General features: G+C 33.5%; 1 protein-coding gene across 9 annotated transcripts in view; it reads left to right on the forward strand.

Annotated features, from left to right (window-relative positions):
* Nucleotides 1-21,986, forward strand: part of ps (RNA-binding protein Nova-1-like protein passilla) — a 43,594-nt gene extending 21,608 nt beyond the window's left edge. For 2 of the 9 annotated variants that reach the window (XM_068296737.1, XM_068296736.1), the window contains 4 exons: nucleotides 10,945-11,088; nucleotides 11,153-11,805; nucleotides 11,871-12,405; nucleotides 13,909-21,986. In XM_068296737.1, coding sequence (XP_068152838.1) covers nucleotides 10,945-11,088; nucleotides 11,153-11,805; nucleotides 11,871-12,405; nucleotides 13,909-14,129 — 1,553 coding nt within the window. In that variant the 3' untranslated portion in view covers nucleotides 14,130-21,986. Of the gene's footprint in view, nucleotides 1-1,078; nucleotides 1,448-4,013; nucleotides 4,441-5,689; nucleotides 6,799-9,852; nucleotides 9,919-10,944; nucleotides 11,089-11,152; nucleotides 11,806-11,870; nucleotides 12,406-13,908 lie in introns of those variants that run through there. The other 7 variants (XM_068296730.1, XM_068296729.1, XM_068296734.1 and 4 more) reach the window with 7 other exon arrangements.
* Nucleotides 21,987-22,249: the final 263 nt, after the last annotated feature.

Genomic DNA, 22,249 nt, shown 5'->3' on the forward strand with positions numbered 1-22,249 from the left:
TCTAGGGATGTTGTTGTTGTTTTGGGGTTACCTTATTCTTAGGTGCAGTTCCCATTGTTGTTGTGCCAAGTGGCTAAGCATAGTTGGCACACTGTTCTTGTTGTTGCACTTGTAGAGCATCTTCTCTGTAGCCTCAAGTGGTCTACTAATAACTCAAGAGGTTACCCACCCCCACCCCTCAGCGAGCTGCTGCTGTGACCACTGATTATGGTGACCTGGAAACCAAAAAAAAGAAAAAAAAGGAAGCAGATTTATCAACGCCCAACGCTTGTTAACTAGAATTTTGCTTTCGTTTTCATTGTCCCAAAATAGGGTCATTTATTCTCCATATGATTACGTATACGCCATGTATATACACCATGCAGTTGCCTTTGACTGAATAAAGGGAATTCCCTCAAAATTTTCTTTAATTAAATGCGTTTGGAATGCCAACTAATTGACAAAAAAATAAAATCAAAGTGGCCGTGTCAAGAGCGCAGAAAACGTGACACGTTCACACAATTTTGTTGTTGTTGGTCTCTGGCAGTTGTTGTTGTTTTGTTTTTGGCTCTTGGTTCATATTGTTGTTCACATGTTGCCACAGCAGTTTCTATTTTTGTTACTTTTCGACGCCCCCGTCCTACCAACTCTAAAGATATAAGAGCATACTAACTTACAAACATATATACGTATATACATTTATATATATGTACATATGTATGGATATCTGGTGTTTTTTTTTGATAATGGCCTGACATAAAATGAAGTGAGGCAATCATTGACAACGAGGCACCATTAGATCATAAGCAAACAAATACACATACATACTCTCGCATATGTATACGGGGAGCGAATGACGGATCAGCAGAGAGAGAGAGAGAGAGAGAGCGTATGGAAGGGAGAGAAAGAGGGTGAGGGAGTGCGAGAAAGAGAGTAAATGATGATCAAATAGTTTGCTGAAGCTTAAGCTCTGAAGCTGACTCATTTGGCTTATTTTGCTCTTGATCTTGCTTACTCTCTCTCTCTTTAGTCGTCGCTGTCTTCTTTTCCTCTCTCTCTGTGTATCTGTCTAAATATCTCTATTACTGGCTCTCCCGACAAACTCTACGCTTGAGTCGCTGTCTCCATTGGTTTTTGTTGCGTCTAACATTCAATAAAATTCTTCAGTGCGGTTTTGTCGTTCGTTTCGTGCGCTCGCTCGTTCGCTACCAACACCAACATCTCAACCACCACCGCCACCAACAACAACATCAACACCGCCATTAGCAGCAGCCATCAGCACGACGACCACCACAACCAGCAATCATCATACTACAAAATTTTTTGCCTTTACGCATCCATTTTGTTAGTGAAAATTAAGTTGGCTGTCAAATCGCAAGCATGTTGTTTGTTAGAACAACAACGCCAACAATGATACAGCAGCAACAGCAGCAGCAGCATCTACAATTGACGCCTTCACCAAGTTTCTGTATGTGTAGGAGGAGAAGTGTTGGGTTTTCATTTTCATTTCGCAATGAAATTATAATAATATAGTTAAAATGGTTTATCTCATTTCTCTATTTGCCCTGTATATATTATTGTACTTGTTTGCACTCACTTTGTGTATGAATGTGTGTGTTTGTGTGAGTGTTTGTGTTTGTTTTCTGTTCCAGTTGATCACATGAACAAAAAAAGGGTGAACACATTGCGTATGCTTAATGTGCACACACAATTATTGTTAGAGACATATTTCTTTACATACCAATTGACAACTATCATCTTGTCAACCTGTTTTTATCGAACTATTTCAAGGTTATTTCTACATTCTTCAAACAAAAAAAGAGAAACAAATTTAGCTCAATGTCAATATAGAAAACTCGAATAAATTTATTCAAACTGGAAAGAGACAGAAATAAATCAGTTAAACTCACAACAACTAAAACATTTGAAGTTTGACCTTAGCTCTAAAAAAAATATTCAACTCAAAGATCAACAAAAACTCAAATTTAAATTTCGATTTCGAATTCCAATTGAAATTGAAATTGAAACACAAGTATTATCAGTGGAATTCTGGCTCAATTACACGAACAAAATCAATTTGAATTCATGTTGTTTATTGTAATTAATTCAAGAGTCACGCTTGCTTGTACTTTACGAATCGAGTAAAAATACCCAAAAAACTCACAAATAAGTAAATATGTATGTATGTATGGATGAATGTATAAAGAAACGTCTATGTACATATGCTACATACATATATAAAATGCGGAAAGCAAACGACAAAACTCTTAACCTTGAAAAAACATTATTTGAATGTGGGCAAACATGTCTCAGTCTCTTAGTCTTCTGTACAGCCCCTCTCTCTCTCTCTCTCTCCCTAACTTTATCTCTGCCTCGCTTGCCCTCTCTCTCTCTCTTCCTCTATCTTTTGGTATATTTCTCTCATTCATACTCTATAAATAAGTAAAGACTTAGCCAAAAATGAAAAAAATGCTGAAAGCCGCAAATATTTTATTTGAACATTTCTTGGCAAAGTCTCCTTGCTACTTTTTGGCCATTGCCTGTCAGATAGACAACAGATTGCCCAATGGCAATATCAACATTACCTACAGCCAAATCATTCAGCAGCAGTAGCAGAAGCAGGATGATGATGATAATGATGATATACAGTTCCCGTAGAAGATACATTTGGCTATCATTGTGTAATCGAAGTTTTGCTATTGCCAACCAGTTGTTAATTTTTTCTTTTTGCCACTAATGTTGCTTCAGCTAATGCTGTTTGGCAATACACACGCACACACACGCTTACATAGACCGTTGTGTATATAGGGAATTACTTTCTGTACAGGTGCCATTTGGGTACGCATTTCGTAGAATTTGTTGTGACTTCCCAATGGTTATATTTAAGAGGCCATAAATCAATTTCAAAGGCCGCCTAATATTGGTGGTGAGGGGAAAAAGGCATCAAGTTGATGATCTCACAAAAAGCATTTGAATACGCCGTCAATCATGGGCACTAAAAAGAAAAAGGTCTATGAGTTTCGACTGACTTCATCTTGAACTTGTTCACTTCTTATCTATCTATTAGTATACAGAAGGTATCGGGAAGTCGAATCGAATTCTTTATGTATGTGTATGTGTATTTGCTTTTGCTGTTTTGCACTTTGCTTTTCGGCATTCCATATAACAACATTCCTATTTCGATTTCGTTCATTCATTCATTCATACAAATATTCATTTTAAATGGCCAACATACCTACATTTAATTCAGATCTCTTTTTGGAGTGTGCATGTGTGTGTGTGTATGTATGTGGGATGTTCTCGATTTGAGTGTTTTTTTTTGTATGTAATTATTATAGCCTGATGATCAGATATGGCAAGCAATTTTCCAACTAATTTGAGTTTAATAATTCTGAAGTCCGAAATTTAAATCGACATTCAAGGTTAATTTGCCCTAATAGCTCAATACTTTGTGAGAGATACGAATGATTTCTATTTTGGTTGTTGTTATCAGTAAACCATTTCCGGTCATTTCAGTTTAGTTATTTATTGAATTGAACTAACATTTGCATAAATATCGAATGCTTTCCATTGACTGCATATACATACATGCATATAATCGTAATACTTATATTTGTTACAGCTTTAAATACAAAAAAAAAAAAATTCTACATACAATATATAAATTTTTTGTTGTTGTCCAAACTCATTTTCTGTGTGCTTGTAATTATCGAAACCAAACCGTAGCGCAAATATAATTATAGATAAATGCCAACACACTTACATATACACACACACACACAAACAAACAGATATAGATACAATTCAATGACAACCGGGAATATTATTATTAAAACAATAAATAGAACAAATGCAAAGTATATAAAACGAATATTCTATTTTGTATTGTCTTACTTTTTTTTTTTGTTCTTCAACGGCTATTGTGAGCTGATGATGTTAAGCGTGCGATTAGCTATACAAATATATAAACTAAAACTCTACAAAAATACTACATACCCGTAATAATCGAACAAATAATTTTAAAATTACAACAGCATTCCTACAAGAAGTTTGAAAAAAAAAACAAACAAACAACAACCAAACAAACAGACAACAAAAAGAAACTCCAGCACTCCAATCCTCAAATCTTTAAATGTGATAAACTCAAAATAAAATACAAAATTCAACAAGAATTAAAAAATCAAAAAGGACTAAACAAATACAAAAAGAAAATACCAATTGAAAACTATGTTGTGATACAATATGCTACAAAAGAACTTTAAAACTACAAAATATCAATTTAACAAGCAACGACTGAAAAATCAAAGGCATCGTCATCATCACCGTCATCTGTAATATATATGAGAGGCGCCACATCGCCCAGTTGGACAACAAGTATTAGCAACAACAACAAAAACAACTGCACACTCAATCTTCAACCTGAACTGAACTCAACAATAATTGAACTACAATTGCTGAATGGTAAAGATTATTGGCATTAATTTCTATATGTAATAGAGCCACCATCACCATATCATGCATATTTCTATACAAATCTCAGTATAAATACATTTGAATAAACTGCAATTTTTGGATGTTGTATAACTTTCTCTCTCTCTATATATACTATATACTACCATATACTATCTCTCGCTCTTACTGTCGCCCTTATCTATATATATTTATATATATCGCCATTAACTGAATTGCCATATATACATTTATGTACATGGACATCTTCAAAACTCAACATTTTTGCCATAGCACCAAACTGCAAACTGCAAAATCTGCGAAGTTACATATGAACCATTCTCTAACTATTGAAATAATTACATTTCGAGGAGCAAATACAGTCAATTAATCAATGAAACAATCAATCAATCAATCCACCAAATCAATCGCGAGCAATATAATAATAACAATATCCATCAAGCACTTACAATCGACAGCAAAACTGTTTTTCCAACTGCAACTGCAACTGCTGCTGCTGCTGTGCCGCTTTTCTATTTCCTTACACTACTTACAATTTTTATATATATGTATCAAACATTATTCGTTCTACACATTCAATATATGTACCTACTACCTACAGTTGTCTCGTAATTGTTGTTTGTTGTTGTTGAATCTAACAGAAACTCATCTCAATATAATGCCAATACAAAGGATCAAAAGCCGAAACCAGAAACAAATAAAATGCATTCACTAAAACATCTATCAACTATAAGTCAAATCAAAACCAACTCAAATCATCTTAAGCAAATAAACAAAAGAAAAACCACCGTCGATTCTGTCATCAACCGAACACTTTGTCTATCAAGAACCTAACCTACCAATTTATCCAGCAATCAAAAGCCACCATCACCAACTTTTAAGTATTCCACATCATCATCATGCGAAAGCAATCCTACAACAACAACAAGAAGAAAGAAGAACTTAAGCAAGTTGGTAAGATGGACGAAAATGAACGAAATGCCCACAGAAAGTAGATTAATGCAATTGTATCTTATCGATTCTTTGGAACAGCCAACTTGTTTAACTTTTTATCAGCCTATTCTCGCTCACGCATTCACGCCGCCTACCTAAACACACCCATAAGCTCACTTATACACACAGGCACACTCATTTACTCACTCAGTGGTATGTGTGATGAAATGTTAAACAAAAGAGGAAATAATTTTTAAAAGCAAATTTTCTATTTCTTTTTTTTTTCTTTTCGTTTTACTATATAAAGTTTAATTTCTAATTAGGCAAAGCGCTTAGAATAGAGAATTAAATAAAAAAACGAAAAAAGCAAAGCAGCTACAGCAAAATCATTTAAAATAAATTATAAATTTGTAAGAATTTTCAATTTAAAAAAATTCAATAATCAAAAAGAGAAAAAAGCAGAGCGATTTAAAAAAACGTATAGTGATTCCGTCGATAAATTGAACGAAAAAGAAGAAGACTGAAGAATGCAAACAATGGATAGTATTATGAAAGCGGCCATGGAGAGGGCCGTACAGCAGGCAATGCAGCATATAGATATTGATTTCTATGTCTCAGCAAATCAGGCAGAACAGCAACATCAGCAACAACCACAGCAACAACCACAGCAACAACAGCCATCATTATCACAGCAACTAAGAGACCAACAAGAGCAGCAACATCAACAACATTTGCATCAGCAACATCTTCAAGAACAAGAACAGCAACAACAACAACAACAACAACAACATTACGCATTCAGATATCAACAATCAGCAACGCCCACCACACATATTATGCAGCAATTAGCTTTTAACTATCAGCCTCGACATTCCACAACTACCACGACCACGTCGTCGCCATTATCAACACATTCGCTGAATAGCATCAATAGCAACAGCAGCGGCGGCAGCAGCAGCAGCAGTAGCAGCAGCAACAGCAGCTGCAAAAGCAATAGCAGTGCCGATTTCTCATTAGCCCTGCATAGCTATAATCCTGATGAGCAATTAATTGCCCAAAATCAACTTAATCTAAATGAATTTACACATTATCATCAGATGGAACTGGAATTGCATCATCAAATGGATTCACCAATCAGTCAGAATGGCTCCTCGCCGCTTGCCCATACACCGACTACAATAATTCCAGCAGCTGCGGCATCAGTTTCAGCAGCATCGCCCACGGCCACAGCAACGGCAACGGCAATGGCATTGGCAATGGCCAAGGCAGCAGCAGTAGCAGCGGCGCAAGCAGCATCAGCTACATCAACAACAGCAGCGACAACTGCACAACAACAATTGCCAATGCCAACAATAGTTAACCATGTGGCCAGTGACTATAAGACTGCCTCCTCCTCATCATCCTGCTGGTGTTACGGTGAGTTTGATTAAGAACAATAAAACAGCAATCAAAAAAAGTTGCGCACAACTTCTTATACTACACCACCATCAAACCAAATCAAATCAAATCGAATCAAAAAAAAATATACACCACTTCTTTTTTCTCTCTATATATATATATATATATATATATATATATTTATACATATATAACTATTTGAGTTCGCCTTCAACCAAACAACCAACCAACAAACCAACCAACCAACCAATCAACAGCAACAGCATCCAATCACCACCAACAGCGCCTCATTTCAAAAGCTGCCAGCAAAAGAACTTAAAAAAATAATATAAAAATAAATCAAATACAATCGTCGCCCAAAGAAGCTCGAAACTATAAATAAATTATTTTCCATATAACATTGCGTTAAACCACGACAAAAAAAAAAACAAAACTATATAAAAAAAAAAAGAAAATCAAATAATCTCACAATACACAACATTAGCACGCATTCTACACACCAAAAAACAACTAAATATCAAGCATATACATATATAAATACATATACAAATATGCAAAAACTACTACAAAATCGAAACCACTCACTTGCTAATCGTATGCTTTAACTTTAATCCTTTGGTCGTCGTCTCTCTTGGCATCATCATATTTGCATATACATACAATGTGAATAATATAATTACAGTTTCTTCTCCTTTTTTAAACTCAGACTTACCATTCATAAAAGAATCAGTGAAAAAGTTAAAGAAATTCATATGATTAAAAATAGGACGGAGAAATCTAATTATATAAAGTAAACATTGTCGGCTAGATGAGCCATATTAATGTTGACAATTTGAATTTTGTAATTGAGTTTGTAATATATTTTGAACGTTGCTCGAGCTACACTTCATTGATATGTACAAAAAACATTGCCTACTTATTAGGGCAAATTGATATTAAGGCAAATATTAAGTATACGTAACTTTTTTTTTTTTTTACACAGAGGAATCTGTTGAATAATTTACAAGCTACAATGGGTTTTCAGTCAAAATTAAGAGATACTTTTTTTAAACCTAAAGAGAATTGATTGATTAACTAAGCTATTAAGCGTTTACATCAAGACATTCTGTATTTCAATACTTTTTTTTTTGCCAGGGAGTAATTTATTTTGTTGAGACAGAAAACTCATTAGGAATGTTCAGAATGTTGGCCCATATAGATTTTTCATTGCTAAAGCCTTTCACACGAGCTCTGTAACAATCTGAACTTTAAACACACACACACACACACTTGCTGAAGTCCATGTTGAGAAATTGGATTATTTGCATATTTCATTAATATTTTCATGGGGAAAGCAAAAACTCATGTACTTGTTGACGTCTACTGGCCTGCTTGCCTGGATGTGTGCCTTAATAATTTGCGTGATGTAGATTGCGCTCTACAAGAGTACAAGTATTTTTTATTTTCTTCTCATTTCCACTTGCAATCTTGGTCTCTCGTTCTCTCTCTGTGTGCGCATGCAGTAAAACTAGGCTAACGACATACACACACACACACATCCACACGCAAACAGAGAGTAATTAGTCTCCAGTCTCCCTCACTTCCTGTGTGTCCTTTATGCAGAATTCTGTAGCTCCGGCTTCTCAGACTGTCCGGTCCGCAAAAAGCTGCCAAGTTTTATTTATGACAGTCACATAATTTAAACTGCAGCTTTGCGTCAGCAGCAACAACAAGGACCTTAGCATTTTGGTCCTTGGTGGCTCATAAAAACCAAAGCAAATGCCTCGCCAAGATTTGGCTACTAGTACGTCTTTCTCTCTTTATATACAAAAATGTGTTCCCTTTTATGATTGTTTTTATTGTTGCACTTAAAATTGATCGTTTGATGATGGAAATATTTCATACATACATATATTATTTCATTGATTTGAATTTCCAATAGAGTACAATTTTTGGCCCAGTTCTCTATGTTGTATTGTATATGTGGGGGCTGTCTGTTAATTTTCCGCTCATTTTGCTTTCGCTTTTTGCAGCCCATTTTCTCGCACATTCAAACACACACACACCCAGATATACATATGTAGAAATACCTTACAAATCGCATTTTCACACATGCATGTAAAGCAGGGCATCGGTCCAATATATTTCATCTTCCCTGCAGCCATCTATTCTGTCCTCCTCACTCTTCCACCTCCTCCTGCAATGTCATCACTGATGTTTTTTGTTCGCTGTGGTTTCGCCGCTTGTATCTAATTAGAGAAATACTTTTGAAGGACACTTTGCTTTTGCTTTCGAGTGGGGCAATAAGACACCAAGACGTCGACGACGTCGACATACATTTTGAGCACCAAGCTCAAGGCGGGAGCAAGGGGCTGGCGGCCACTGTGGCATGCGGGGTTGGGTCAGAAGTAGCGGGGGTCGAAACGGCTAAAATTAAACAGAGCGAGTGGCATGTTTAGCACATGATGTTATGTGTACGGTGGCTTATGTCGGAGAAGGTAACAGGAGGAGTGGAAGTAAGGGTAAAGGGTGGTCGGTCGGTCGGTCGACTAGCCAGCCATTCAGGTGCAATGCGCTTAGATCATTTCTATGATGTTGTTGCATGGTCGTTTTGTGTAATAGAGCGTCTCCGCTTGACACATTTTATTAATTGAAATTTGTTTGTTTACTTGCGTTCGGCCATGACAAGTGACAGTGAGCATTGACTATGATGATCAACGATGTACAATAAGAATGAATTAAGACGAAGAGGAATATTTGACATTTTTATTGGTTTATTTCATTCGCAAGAAAGCGGTAAAAACTCAAAGAAACTAATTCGAATGTTATAACATTGATCTGCCTATAAAACGCCATTAATTGGGTGGGAATTTGATAATATGACACAAAAGCCTTCACTGTGCTTATGTCAATCAATTTAAGGTGTCGCGACGGCATATGACATTTTCTTTACCTTCAAACATAACAAACTCACACACAAACACACACAGACTCGTTTGTATATTTAGCAAGTAATACATAATTTCATATTTATAATATCAATACTATATAATTTATCAATTGGATATTCTGTTTTTGTTTTTCTCATTTCAGGTGAGTCAGTTTGTTCTGGAATTGAGGTTGAAATTGAAAATAATAACAATAATCATATTCATCATGGTAAGCTTTGTCATACTTTCATTGAATACCATTAAAGTTCATCAAATTTCGTTTTTCTGTACAATGAAATAGAAAAAAAGAGTTACAAAAACTAAAACCGTTTTATGTTTTCTTTCTCTCTTTCTCTCTAAATATACCTAATATATATATACCTTGTCTCTCTCTTTCACTCTTGGTCAATACCCAATTATTTTATATATATTAATATGTAGCTAAATTTTCAAGTTTCACTTGAGACGCGCTTTTGAGCTTGACTTACAACTCGTACTCTGGCAAATGTTGTTAAGCACATTAACCTCTGAACCTTTGACCAACATTTCTGCTGACTTACATTTCGCATTTGCATTTTGCCCTTTGTCTTGTCATTGTTTCCAAAGGGGGGAGAAAGGGCAGAATGTGAATGCTTTATAAGTTATTTATATGAAATATTAAAGTTTAACTAGATGAGGAGGGGCTGCTAGTGCCATTTTATTTTATAAAATTGTTTCTTTTAAGTGTTTTTTTTTTTTTTTAAACCTTGGCTCATGTGTTTGTGTCGCCAGCATTTTGTCTGTTGCATCTCATTACAATTCCTCATGGCTTGCCAAAAACCAACCAATTTTTAACAACTCCAATTCACAAAACAAATACAATCCGTCAACCATGCCCCCTACCCCCACGCATTATGCATAACGAACGCCACCGTCCGTCCTTGCCACCTGCTATTCATATTTTGACCAAACACTTAATTATATTGAGAACAACAACACAAACACACAATCACAACACAATTATTCATCAAGAATAAACGCTCTTTCTCTCGTCGCTGTTATTATTTTTAATTTGTAACCTAACTAACAAAAAGCAAAAAAAAAAAAAAAATATATATATAAAAGAAAAACCCAATAGAAAGAAGAAAAAACTAACCACCAATTTTAAAGACTAAAACGAAACTAAATCCAATTACTGAATGACTATTAAAAATCCATATGATAACTAATCGTTTGGTTGCTCTGTGAACTCGTTTCATTTCTCAATGCATTGCAGGCGATTCTACGTATCACATGAAGATTCTGGTGCCGGCGGTGGCCTCTGGGGCCATCATTGGCAAAGGTGGCGAGACGATCGCCTCTCTGCAAAAGGATACAGGTGCTAGGGTTAAGATGTCCAAGTCCCATGACTTTTATCCAGGTGAGAGAGAATGTTTGCAATTACCATGTTTTGGTCGTAAAACTAAAGTTTTAATCCCTGACAGGCACTACTGAGCGTGTTTGCCTGATCACTGGCTCCACGGAAGGCATCATGACCGTGCTGGACTTTATCATGGATAAAATACGCGAAAAGCCAGATCTAACTACTAAGATCATTGATGCCGAGTCCAAACAGACACAGGAGCGGGATAAGCAAGTGAAAATCTTGGTGCCCAATTCCACGGCCGGCATGATCATCGGCAAGGGCGGTGCCTTTATTAAACAGATCAAGGAAGAGAGCGGCTCCTATGTGCAGATCTCGCAAAAGCCCAAGGATGTCTCGCTGCAGGAGCGTTGCATCACAATCATTGGCGACAAGGAGAACAATAAAAATGCCTGCAAAATGATTCTGTCAAAGATTGTGGAAGATCCACAATCGGGCACCTGCTTAAACGTCTCATATGCCGATGTTAGTGGGCCGGTAGCCAATTTCAATCCAACCGGTTCACCCTATGCCACCAATCAGAATGCCATCAATTCGAGCACAGCCTCGTTAAATGCCTCGCTTAACTCCACGCTGGGTACATCGATTGGAGGCGCTGGCTCCGCATCCAGTGTCCTAGTCAATGGTACTGGCATCAATTTGTCCCTCAATCTGGGTGCCCCGAATCCGGCGCCCAATCTAGCAGTTGCCACACAGTTGCTCGAGCATATTAAGGTAAAGTAATTTGATTCTTTATTACTTCAACTTATGTAACATTTCATTTGTTGGGCTTCTTTTAGGTTGCCATGCGCGGATCTGGATATTCAGAGTCCGCCACCAATGAAGTCTGCGCCGCTTTGGGTGTTCTGGCCAAGTATGGAGTCCTTGGAATTGGCGTTGGCGTGCCACATGCCAATGGTGCACACACCACACTGGGCAATTATTTGGGCGTAACGACGCTGGAACAGCAGACAGCTGCCGCTGCAACAGCGGCCACCGCTGGCAATGTGTTCGGTGCTGTTGGCCAGGTCAATTTGGAGCAATACGCTGCCGCGGCAGCTGCTGCAGCAGCAGCCGGTCGGCCAACACAGTCACAATTGGAAGCGGCTGCTGTTCAATTCGATCCATTCCGACATTTGGGCACAGCCTCGGCGGCTGCATCGGCCGCCACGCCCGTCTCCCTGAATAACAATAGCTTTGGCCTAACGGCAGCCACTGGCACGGCCACAACTGCGCAACTGGGCGGTCTTAGCAAAAGCCCAACACCAGGAGATCTAGGTGCCAAGGATTCAAAATGCGTTGAGGTGCCTGAAGTGATCATCGGCGCAGTTCTAGGTGCGCGACCATATTATTATCCTCCCTACTAAAAAAACTGAGCAAAAAAAAAAACAAAAAACAAAAAACCCAAAAAAAAAAAAAAGAAAACAAAACCAACAATAACCAACAACAACACCGCAACTTTCTCTCCCCAGCACAGCAGAATCAGACGAATTCAGTTATCTTATATCTAGTTTCATTTGTGACATACTCTGCGCTTAGACATTCCATTTGAAGTCATAAATCAATCTCTCCCTAGCATTCCAGGGTGTTTTCCCCTAAGTAGCATTCCACCACCCACACTCTACCAATCCTCCAATCGTCCTCTCTTTCATCTATAACCAGTTATCAGTGTAGTTCTCTCAATTAAGAGTTTCCCTGTAGCGAAATTTCTAGTCAAATTCTTGCCCCCACACAAGTCTCAGTCTCTCATTGAAAATCCATGCACACTTTCTAGAACTATTACAATTACTTTACTGTACTTCAGTTTGTTCATTCCCCTGTGTTAACACTATACTCCAAGATGAAAGTTCGCTCAAAACAGCTTAAGAATTGCTGTTTTATTTATGTGTTTGTTTTGTTGTTTTTCCAATTAGTACCGCGGGAAATTAGTAATAGGATTTTTTGTTAGCATTAAGTTTTAATAACATACACACACACACATACCGACATTTTCATTATTTTTTTTATGTTTAACGAATTTTCTTTCCTTATATTATGAAAAACTGGACATATATTTAGGGATACATATGTATAGTTACATTATATATCCAGTCCAGACGGCTAGTGCAATTCTTGGGTTACCTTTACATATTAAATCCTACTTATACAATGCACAGAGAGAACGAAAAAATTATATAGCTCTATATATATAGATATTATAAAGATTCATTTGATATTTCCCCTTTTGATGATATTTACAAAAAAAAAAAAAAAAAACCCTGCATTTAATATTTTAAAGAAATCATTTGCATAACATCACAATTTTAAATGTGGGACAACAATCAGGGATATAAATTCTAGATTACCCCCGCTCCGCCCCCGCCCATGGCCCCCCTGCTCCCTCTGTGTTTGTATATATTATGTAGGGATTAATTTTTTTGTTGGATTTATTGCGGAGTTATATGTTTACCTCAGTGTCACAGTTTTTAGGTCGTTTAAGTTTAAGGCGTTTTATATATTTACGCATATGCTGCTTCTAACACAACCTTCACATTTCTTTATATACATATATAACACATTATATATCGATGTAGATAAGTACATACAAAAACATATATACATATAGCAGAGTTTCATTTAAATGGCTATTGATTTCTGATGTTTTTTTTTTTTTTTGTTTGGCTTTAACCATATAGACGCCTCGTAAGTTTTGTTTTTGTTGTCTAGACCCGCACACACACACACACACACACGACTATATATAATTTTACATATATGCATTTCCCCCCCAAAATTTATATACTTATTTACATATGTATGTGAAATTTATTTAACATAAATCTGATGCAAATATTCCAGGTCCAAATGGTCGTAGTTTAGTTGAAATTCAACATGTTTCTGGCGCAAATGTGCAAATTTCGAAAAAGGGCATTTTCGCACCTGGCACTAGAAATCGCATTGTAACCATAACTGGTCACCCGAGTGCCATTGCCAAGGCGCAATGTCTAATTGAACAGAAAATCAACGAGGAGGAGACAAAGAGGGCGCGACAAATTCCATTAACCACTGTTGTGAATTAATAATAATAATCATAATAATGATCATAAATATATCCATGATATATAACACATTTAATATAATACAACAACAACAACAACAATGATGATGCATAATAATAATATATATAATATAAAATATATATAAATTCTGATCAAGCAAAGAAGCAAAGCAAGCAGCAGCAGCTAAGCAAAGCCAACAACAAAACAACCAAACAAATCTCTTTCCCTCAAAATAAAACAAACAAAAAAAAAACGAAAAACAAAAACTACCCTCCCCTCAAACACTTTCACCCTCTTTAAAAACACACACCCACACAAACACATTTTAACGTTTTTCGTCTACAAATTTGTTCGAAATAAACTAAGAAAAAAGTCAAAAAAAAAAAATTCTAGATAAAAGAAAAACTAAACACGTTGACAAATAAAAACACACAATAGTAGTTCATTGATTAAGAAGAAGAAGAAGAGTAAAGCAAAAATGTTTAATAATAATAACAAAAATGAAACACAAACTAAAAACTAAACAAAAAGAAGAGAAACACACAGAGTATAATGAATGATAATTTGCTTTAAAAGAAAATGCCAAGCAGAGGGATTCAAATAATTAACTACTATGTAACTACAACTTTCTTACACACACACACACCTAAACATTGTTGCATTTGTTTGCCACGCTCTAAACAAAACAAAAACAGAAAATTTAATAATGAACATTTACTTAAATTTAATCAAGTTATTGCTAGTTATAATAGATAGAACAAACAAAAGTAAAAGCTTAGCAAAGAGAAGAAACGACAGCAAATTGTTTTCTGTTTCAAGTTTTTGTTTCATTTTTTGTTTTGAATTTTTTTTTTTTTGTTGCGTGTTTTGATTTTCTTTTCTTACCACATACACACAAGATACATATAGCCCCTATATATAGCTATATATATACATATATAAATACATGTGTGTGTAGATTATATAGATTAAAGGCATGTGTTTCTATATATACTAATTGTTGAGTCCTGTTTATAAAACCTGTACACTTAATAACAATCTAATACACACACACAAAGAAATTTCGGAAAAATTTGGCCTTATGTTGAGCTAAAAAAAAAAAATGCAACCCCCCTCAAAAAAAGTTACGTTATTCTGTAAAAAAAACCAATTGAGCGTTTTCAGTGAAAACTTCAGGTGAATTTCCATTTTAAATAAGGTAAATATTTTACTACACAAACTCACACACACACACACACACATGAAACATATATGAAAAGAAAAAATAACTAATTTAAATAAAAAGTAATCGAACGCTGGCAGGCTAGTGATCAAAATGTTAAATAAATAATTGTTCTAATGTTAAAAAATTTCAATTTAAAAATTTGCATAAAAATATTTTCTAATTTGTAAATAACTTGAAAAACTTTGTTATGCCTTTGGTTAACAACAAAACCAAAAATCTTTCAAAACTGTTAAGAAATGTGTATTCAGGATTTGCGAAAAAAAAGATATCCTTTGAATCACACACACACACACACCTGTTTTTTTATGCGTTCATGTTTTTCATTTCGGTTATTCTAACCCAAACCGTTTCCTATTCACCTGTTTTCTGTTGTTTTGCCCCCTTGTCTTATGCTTATTGCTGTTTACACATACAAATGTACCATACAAAATATATATAATTTGTTTTATGATGCTGACGATGATGCTGAAGATAATTTCTCCCACTGACTACTTGATATAACCATTATTATTATTATTATTATTATTGTATACTTTATTGATATGTTGATCATGGACATGATAATGTTGTTTAGTTTTATAATTTGCGATCGATCCTGAGAAAACAAAAGAAACAAAACAAAAAGTGGTGTTAATGTGTTGCGCGCGCACGTGAGTCTCTTTTTTTTTTTTATTGATTTTGATTTGGATTTTGTGCTCTACTCCTCCGTTTTGTTAATATTTCTAAACCTATTGTTTATTTCTCCCATCCTTGTACCCGATTTCCACACTTTTTCTTTCAACAATTTTGCGATTTTCTTAGTTGCCAGTTGGTTTAGGACAACCTATGCTGTCTTATATGCCCTTTTACAAATGATTTGTTTCATCTTATCTTCTTGTTTATATTACACATACACATACATACACGCATAGATGTTTGCATACATATAAATTGTTTTTACCTTCTGTTTTAAATGTGTGTATATATATTGTTTTTAGCACACTTTGTTATTTTTCCCAGAGATACATACATACATTCATATATATAAAATTAATTATAAGTTTATTTTTTGCCATTTCTCTATCTTTCATTTTGATGCATCACATTTTCATATGTTCAGTTGACCGTAAATGGTTTCCTATACATTATCACCTAGGATTTTCTTAAAATTTTTCCTTTTCCCGTTTTGCAACCCTCGAGTTTCATTGTTCTCCGCATTGTTTTAATTTTAAGAATTAACTATATATGTACGTATATATATAAAGAAAAACGAAAAAAATCAACAAACTATTCCAAAAAAACCTTTCATTTCGACCATATATCAATGTATCTATGTATAAAAGAGAAGAATGCAGTAAAAAGACAAATTTAATTTAACATCACACTTGAGATGACAACACACCCATGCACCTATTTACACACACACACACACACACACACACACACACAGAGAGACCCACTCATACAGCCAAATGCCTTACTTTTAATGGAAAAACAAAAGAAAATCCTCCTTTACTTTATTCCTTAAACAACACACTATACACATTATTTTAGTTTAAAAATGAAAAACATCAAATGAAATAAAAACAAAAAATATAAAATTTCAATAAAAACATAAATGTGACAAAACAAAAACAACAAAAGAACAAAGTCTAAATGTGTTTAATTTCTGAAAAACCTTCAAATCCACTCACTCATACCGCACCACCACTAGCACGCAGCACCCCACCACCACCAACACCAACCAATATCTAACCACCACCAAAAAAAAAAAGCGTTCAATAAATAAACTTCAAGCAACATTATCATGTCGAAAATCAACAAAAATCAAACTCAGTCAGTCAGCCGCCAGTCAGTCAAATCAAATCAAATTCAATTTCACTGAAAACGCTCATCCAAAATTCAACAGGAAGGACAAATTCCTTCTATAATCGATCTTAGTTAAGAATAAATTTAAATTAAGTTCAACACTTGTTCTAATTTTCATATACATATATACATATATATATTTTCTTTTGTTAATTACATATTTTTTTCTTCTTAATTGTGCAATATTTATATAATATATATATACATACAACATACATACATATAAAAAAAATATATATTAAAAAAAGAAATCAAGAAAATATTATAATATTAAATGTACGCCACATAAAAAAAAAAAAACAAACCACAATTGTAACAAACTAAAAAAAACTGTTGAACATAGAAAAAAAAAAAAGAAATATGAAACGATAAAAAATGAAAGAAATTTTTGAATGAACACAAGTTGTAAATGCTAGTTGTGCCTTGAAATATGCATTAACATCATATAAGGAAGAGAAAATTGATAAAATGATAAATGTATATGCTAATGGTAAAGATGATGTTAGTGTTTTATTTTGTTTTGTTAATTGTTCATCAATTTGATTCTTTCATTAGAATGCAATTTGTTTAACTTTTCGGATCACAACAACAACAAAAAGAAAGGAAGATAAATCGAAATTGGGGCGTACAGAAAAACCAACCAACAAATCCAGAAAAAATGCAAGCCAATAGACCGTCTAATAACAAAAACAACAAAAAAAAAAACTAGTTAAATAAACTATAATAAAAAAAACAACCAAAATTCACAACAAGCATAAAACACAGCTACAGCTCCCCTTCCCCTTCTAAATAAAAATCTCTTTCCCCGCACATTTCATTTGCCCCATCAACCTCAAGTCACAACAATTGGTCAAGAGCAACAACGAAAGAACGAACAGTCAGTCAGTCAGTCAAACAGTCTCCTCTAACAGCCACACCCACACTCACATACATATGCATACCCACACACACAGACACATATATATACATTCATATTCGTACTAAATATCAAGATATCAAGCGTGCTCATTGAGTTATGTTTAATGTTTGAGTTTTTTGTTTATTATTATTATTTTTTTTCTTAAATATATGAGATATTACAATAAAGAAAAAACTTATGGTAGAAAGGATAGGAAGAAGAGGACGAAGAAATAAAAATAAACCACAAATATATATATATATATATTCATATATATTTATATTTGTACTGGATCTGTGATATGTATTTAACAAAAACAAAATGCTAAATGAAAATATTTAAAGCAAAACAAAAAGAAGTGTAATTAAAATCCAAGCAAAATATATATGTACATATATGTATATATGAACACACACACACACGCACATATATACATATATTTATATAAAGAAGCAAGTTGAAATTAATTATTAAATAATTAATTTGTTCTTTTAGGCAAAACGAAACAAAAAAAATATGCGTAGAGGAAGAAAACTAAATCAATTTCTCGATTCATTCACAAAAACAAAAAAAGAAGAAGATGAAGAAAACGAATCCTTGTCCGTGTTACCCTCTGCTCTATTTAGGGGACAATAAAAAACAAATATATATATATGTATATGTATATGTTTTTAGCTGATCGAAGGGGGAGGGGCATTAATTAGCCAATTTCCAGGAGTGTTTATGCTTGTTTTGGATTAATTAATTAAATGCGTTTTGTTATTTGCTGTAAAAAATATGCAAATTATTATAGATAAATTTTGAATTGTTTTTTTGTGTGTAAACTGATCGAATCGATCGAGCTTTAGCAGCATTACCCAAGAATCAGTTAATAAGCTTTACGAAAAACCCATGAAATATAAAAACCCCCCCAAAATCACTTACACACACACACACACACACACAAAAACATTTCTCATTTCAATCAATCAGCAAATCAATCAATCAATCAATTTGTATCATCCTTTCCAATTGAAATTGTTAAAATGTGAAGACAAAAGGCATCTAAATACAAACACACAAAAAAAAAAAAAAAATAAATAAATAAAATCAACTGTTAGTTATTTCAACGACGGAGTCTATTAGTGTTAATATTAGTAAACAAAATATATAAAACAAACAAACAAAAAAACCATATAAAACGAAAACAAATGTAATGAATAAAAACTTTAATAAACAAATTTAAATGATAATCTTTTAACAACTAGATATATATATATAAACATACATACAATGCATACAATACATAAAACATTACATAACTCTGCATATTTAATGTAATTCAGATTCAAATTTTGATTAAAAACACAAAAAATGGCAAACAAAAATAAATAACAACAAATATGTAAAAAGAACAGTTCAATTTATCAATCAAATCGCATAGCTAAGACAAAAGTAAAACAAACGAAAAAAAAAAACTAAACAAAAAAAACAAAAGAAAAGAGCAAAAACAAAACAAAAACCAAGTAAACTAAACTATGCATTATTACATACATACATAAAAACAAAATGAAAGAAAAACGTTAATTATAATTTGTTATGCTTTGACACCTACCCCGCCCCCCACCCCCCAAACAAAAAGTATACCCTTAGCTCTTGAACCTACACTGTTATTAGAACAATTAATCATTAAAGGTAATAAATATGCATTAACTATACATATTATGCATATGAAACATGCTTATACCATACACACACACACACACCTACACAAACACACACACACACACACTATATATGTGTATGTAACTGATGGGAAGCCTATGGGATCTTTGAAGACAGGATAGATAAGGGATAAACCCTTTCGTTCTTGGTCATAGTATTGGATTGGCAACAACAACAAGAAAAGCAACAAAAACACCAACAAATATCACAACAAAATCATCAATCATAAATCAACAGGAAATCGGCTACAAAGAAGAATTCAACTATAGTTCTATAAACATACATACACACACACACTCACACACATGAATACATATACATACATACGTGCATACAGTAAAAAAGTATAAACAAAAAGTAGTCGTTAGTGTGATACATCAAAAATTAATATTAATATTAATTCGAAACAAATAAAAAAACAAAAAACAAAAAGCAAAGCCAAGTTGATTTTACAATAAACCAATTAAAGGGAAAATTCTCTAAAGGAAACCTCACAATTTTCTTTTTGGCATTAGGTGAGGGGAAAATAACTAGCAAACAAATGGAGTTCCATGTTTTCATTTAAATAGATCAGTTAACTGCTATATATAGATATATATATATATATATTCATTTTACCAATCCAAAACTTTTGTGTAGATTTTTTGCTACCAGGCATTACGAATGTCTTTTCATTCGTTGCTCAACTTGTTATACTTTCATCTGACATACATACATAGACATATAATCATACATACATACATAGACATATAATCATACATACATACATATATATATTGGATCGCATAGCCGATACTAGAGGAGAATATGAAAGTAGCATACGTGAGTACCTTAGCCAATGAGAGAATAAATGAGAACAAGAACAAGAGCAACAACAAATCGCATAGAGCGACAAAACTTATACAAACCAAATTAACAACCAACAAATAAAAAACAAAAAAATACAACAAAAAATAAAAAAAATACGTTGCCTTCACGTTGTGTACTTAAAAATAAATTGATTCCAAGTCAAAAAAAAAAGAAAGAAAAAAATACAAAATGAAATGTGCTGAAACTCCAGACACAAGAACATTTCGCTCCAACGTGTAGGATTTTGTGTTAACATTTTTTTCATATATATTTAGTCCTAAAATTATGAAAACGATTCGATTTTTACATTTAAACATCCTAGAGCAATACCAGTGAGTATATACATATATACATACATAATTATTCCAATATTTACATATATATATATGGAAAAATGTCAAAAATTTCTTAATATTTCTTAGGCGCATGAAATGAAAATTAACATCAAGAAACCAAAAAAAAAGAAAAGAAATCAAAAACAAAAAGGCAAGCACACTTACACACTATTCAGAAGAAAAGGATAAAACAAATTCCTTTGCACTTCCTTCCTAGGCATAGTTAAAAACAAAACAAAACAAAAACCAAACAATTTTTCAAACTCTCAACTTTACTTAAATATAGAAATTGGTAAAGTTGAATTGAATTGCATTGGATCGTTAACAATAATAGAAAACACAAATATCCTCCCCCCCACACACACACACACACACAGACACACACAAAAGAAACCCCTATAATCATGGAAACTCATTCAAAAGTAAAAGTACTAAAAAATCTTTTATGATTTGACTGTGATAATAATAATGACAAAATGGAGAAATAAACTCGAATGTTATGAGGGAGTAACAACGTAGATGTAAATAAAGAAAGGCGTAACAACAAATGTAATATGTATTAATAATGTAGGTGCAAAAACTGAAACCTTTTTGCCCTCCCCCACGCCTCTAACCACAAAACCAAAATGACAAATGGGTCATGTGGGTAAGAGCGGGGAGAGCTATCGGTGGGAGAACTAATCTCTTAAGAAATAACGTAAATTAAAAAAAAAAAAAAAAAAAAGAAAACCAAACAAAATTTTACTTATACATAATTAGCAAAATATTTAAAACAAATTTTAGCAACCAGATCCGTTTTCTCGTAAGAAGCGAAAATAGGCATATAAACAAAGAAGAAACCAAAACAAACAAACAAATTCCAAGAAAAGTAAAACAAACCAAAAAAAAAAAAAAAACATAAAATATAGAGAAATCATCAGAGCAATGATTGATTGTTAAAAAACTCTTTATAATTCACATTAATTGAAATGCAAGAGTTAAAAACTAAATAGTTACAAAATGAATGAAGATAAACAAAATCAACGATATTTAGTTATGCTCTATTTACAATTTATAATCAATTGAAGGTTTTTTAAAACGATCAATTAGCAAAGGCAAAAGATTTTATAAATTAATTCATTTATCATTGGAGAATACAACATATAGCCAAGAAAAAATACCAAAATGATATACTACTAACTACTTACATCATTTATTCAGATTCAGATTCAGATTATCATTTTCGTTTCTTAGACAAAAAGAAAAAACCAAGCTATATAAGGAGATATATATATTCATACAT

This window comes from Drosophila tropicalis, unplaced genomic scaffold (genome assembly GCF_018151085.1).
Source record: "Drosophila tropicalis isolate 14030-0801.00 unplaced genomic scaffold, ASM1815108v1 contig_859, whole genome shotgun sequence".
Classification (NCBI taxonomy): Eukaryota; Metazoa; Arthropoda; class Insecta; order Diptera; family Drosophilidae; genus Drosophila; species Drosophila tropicalis.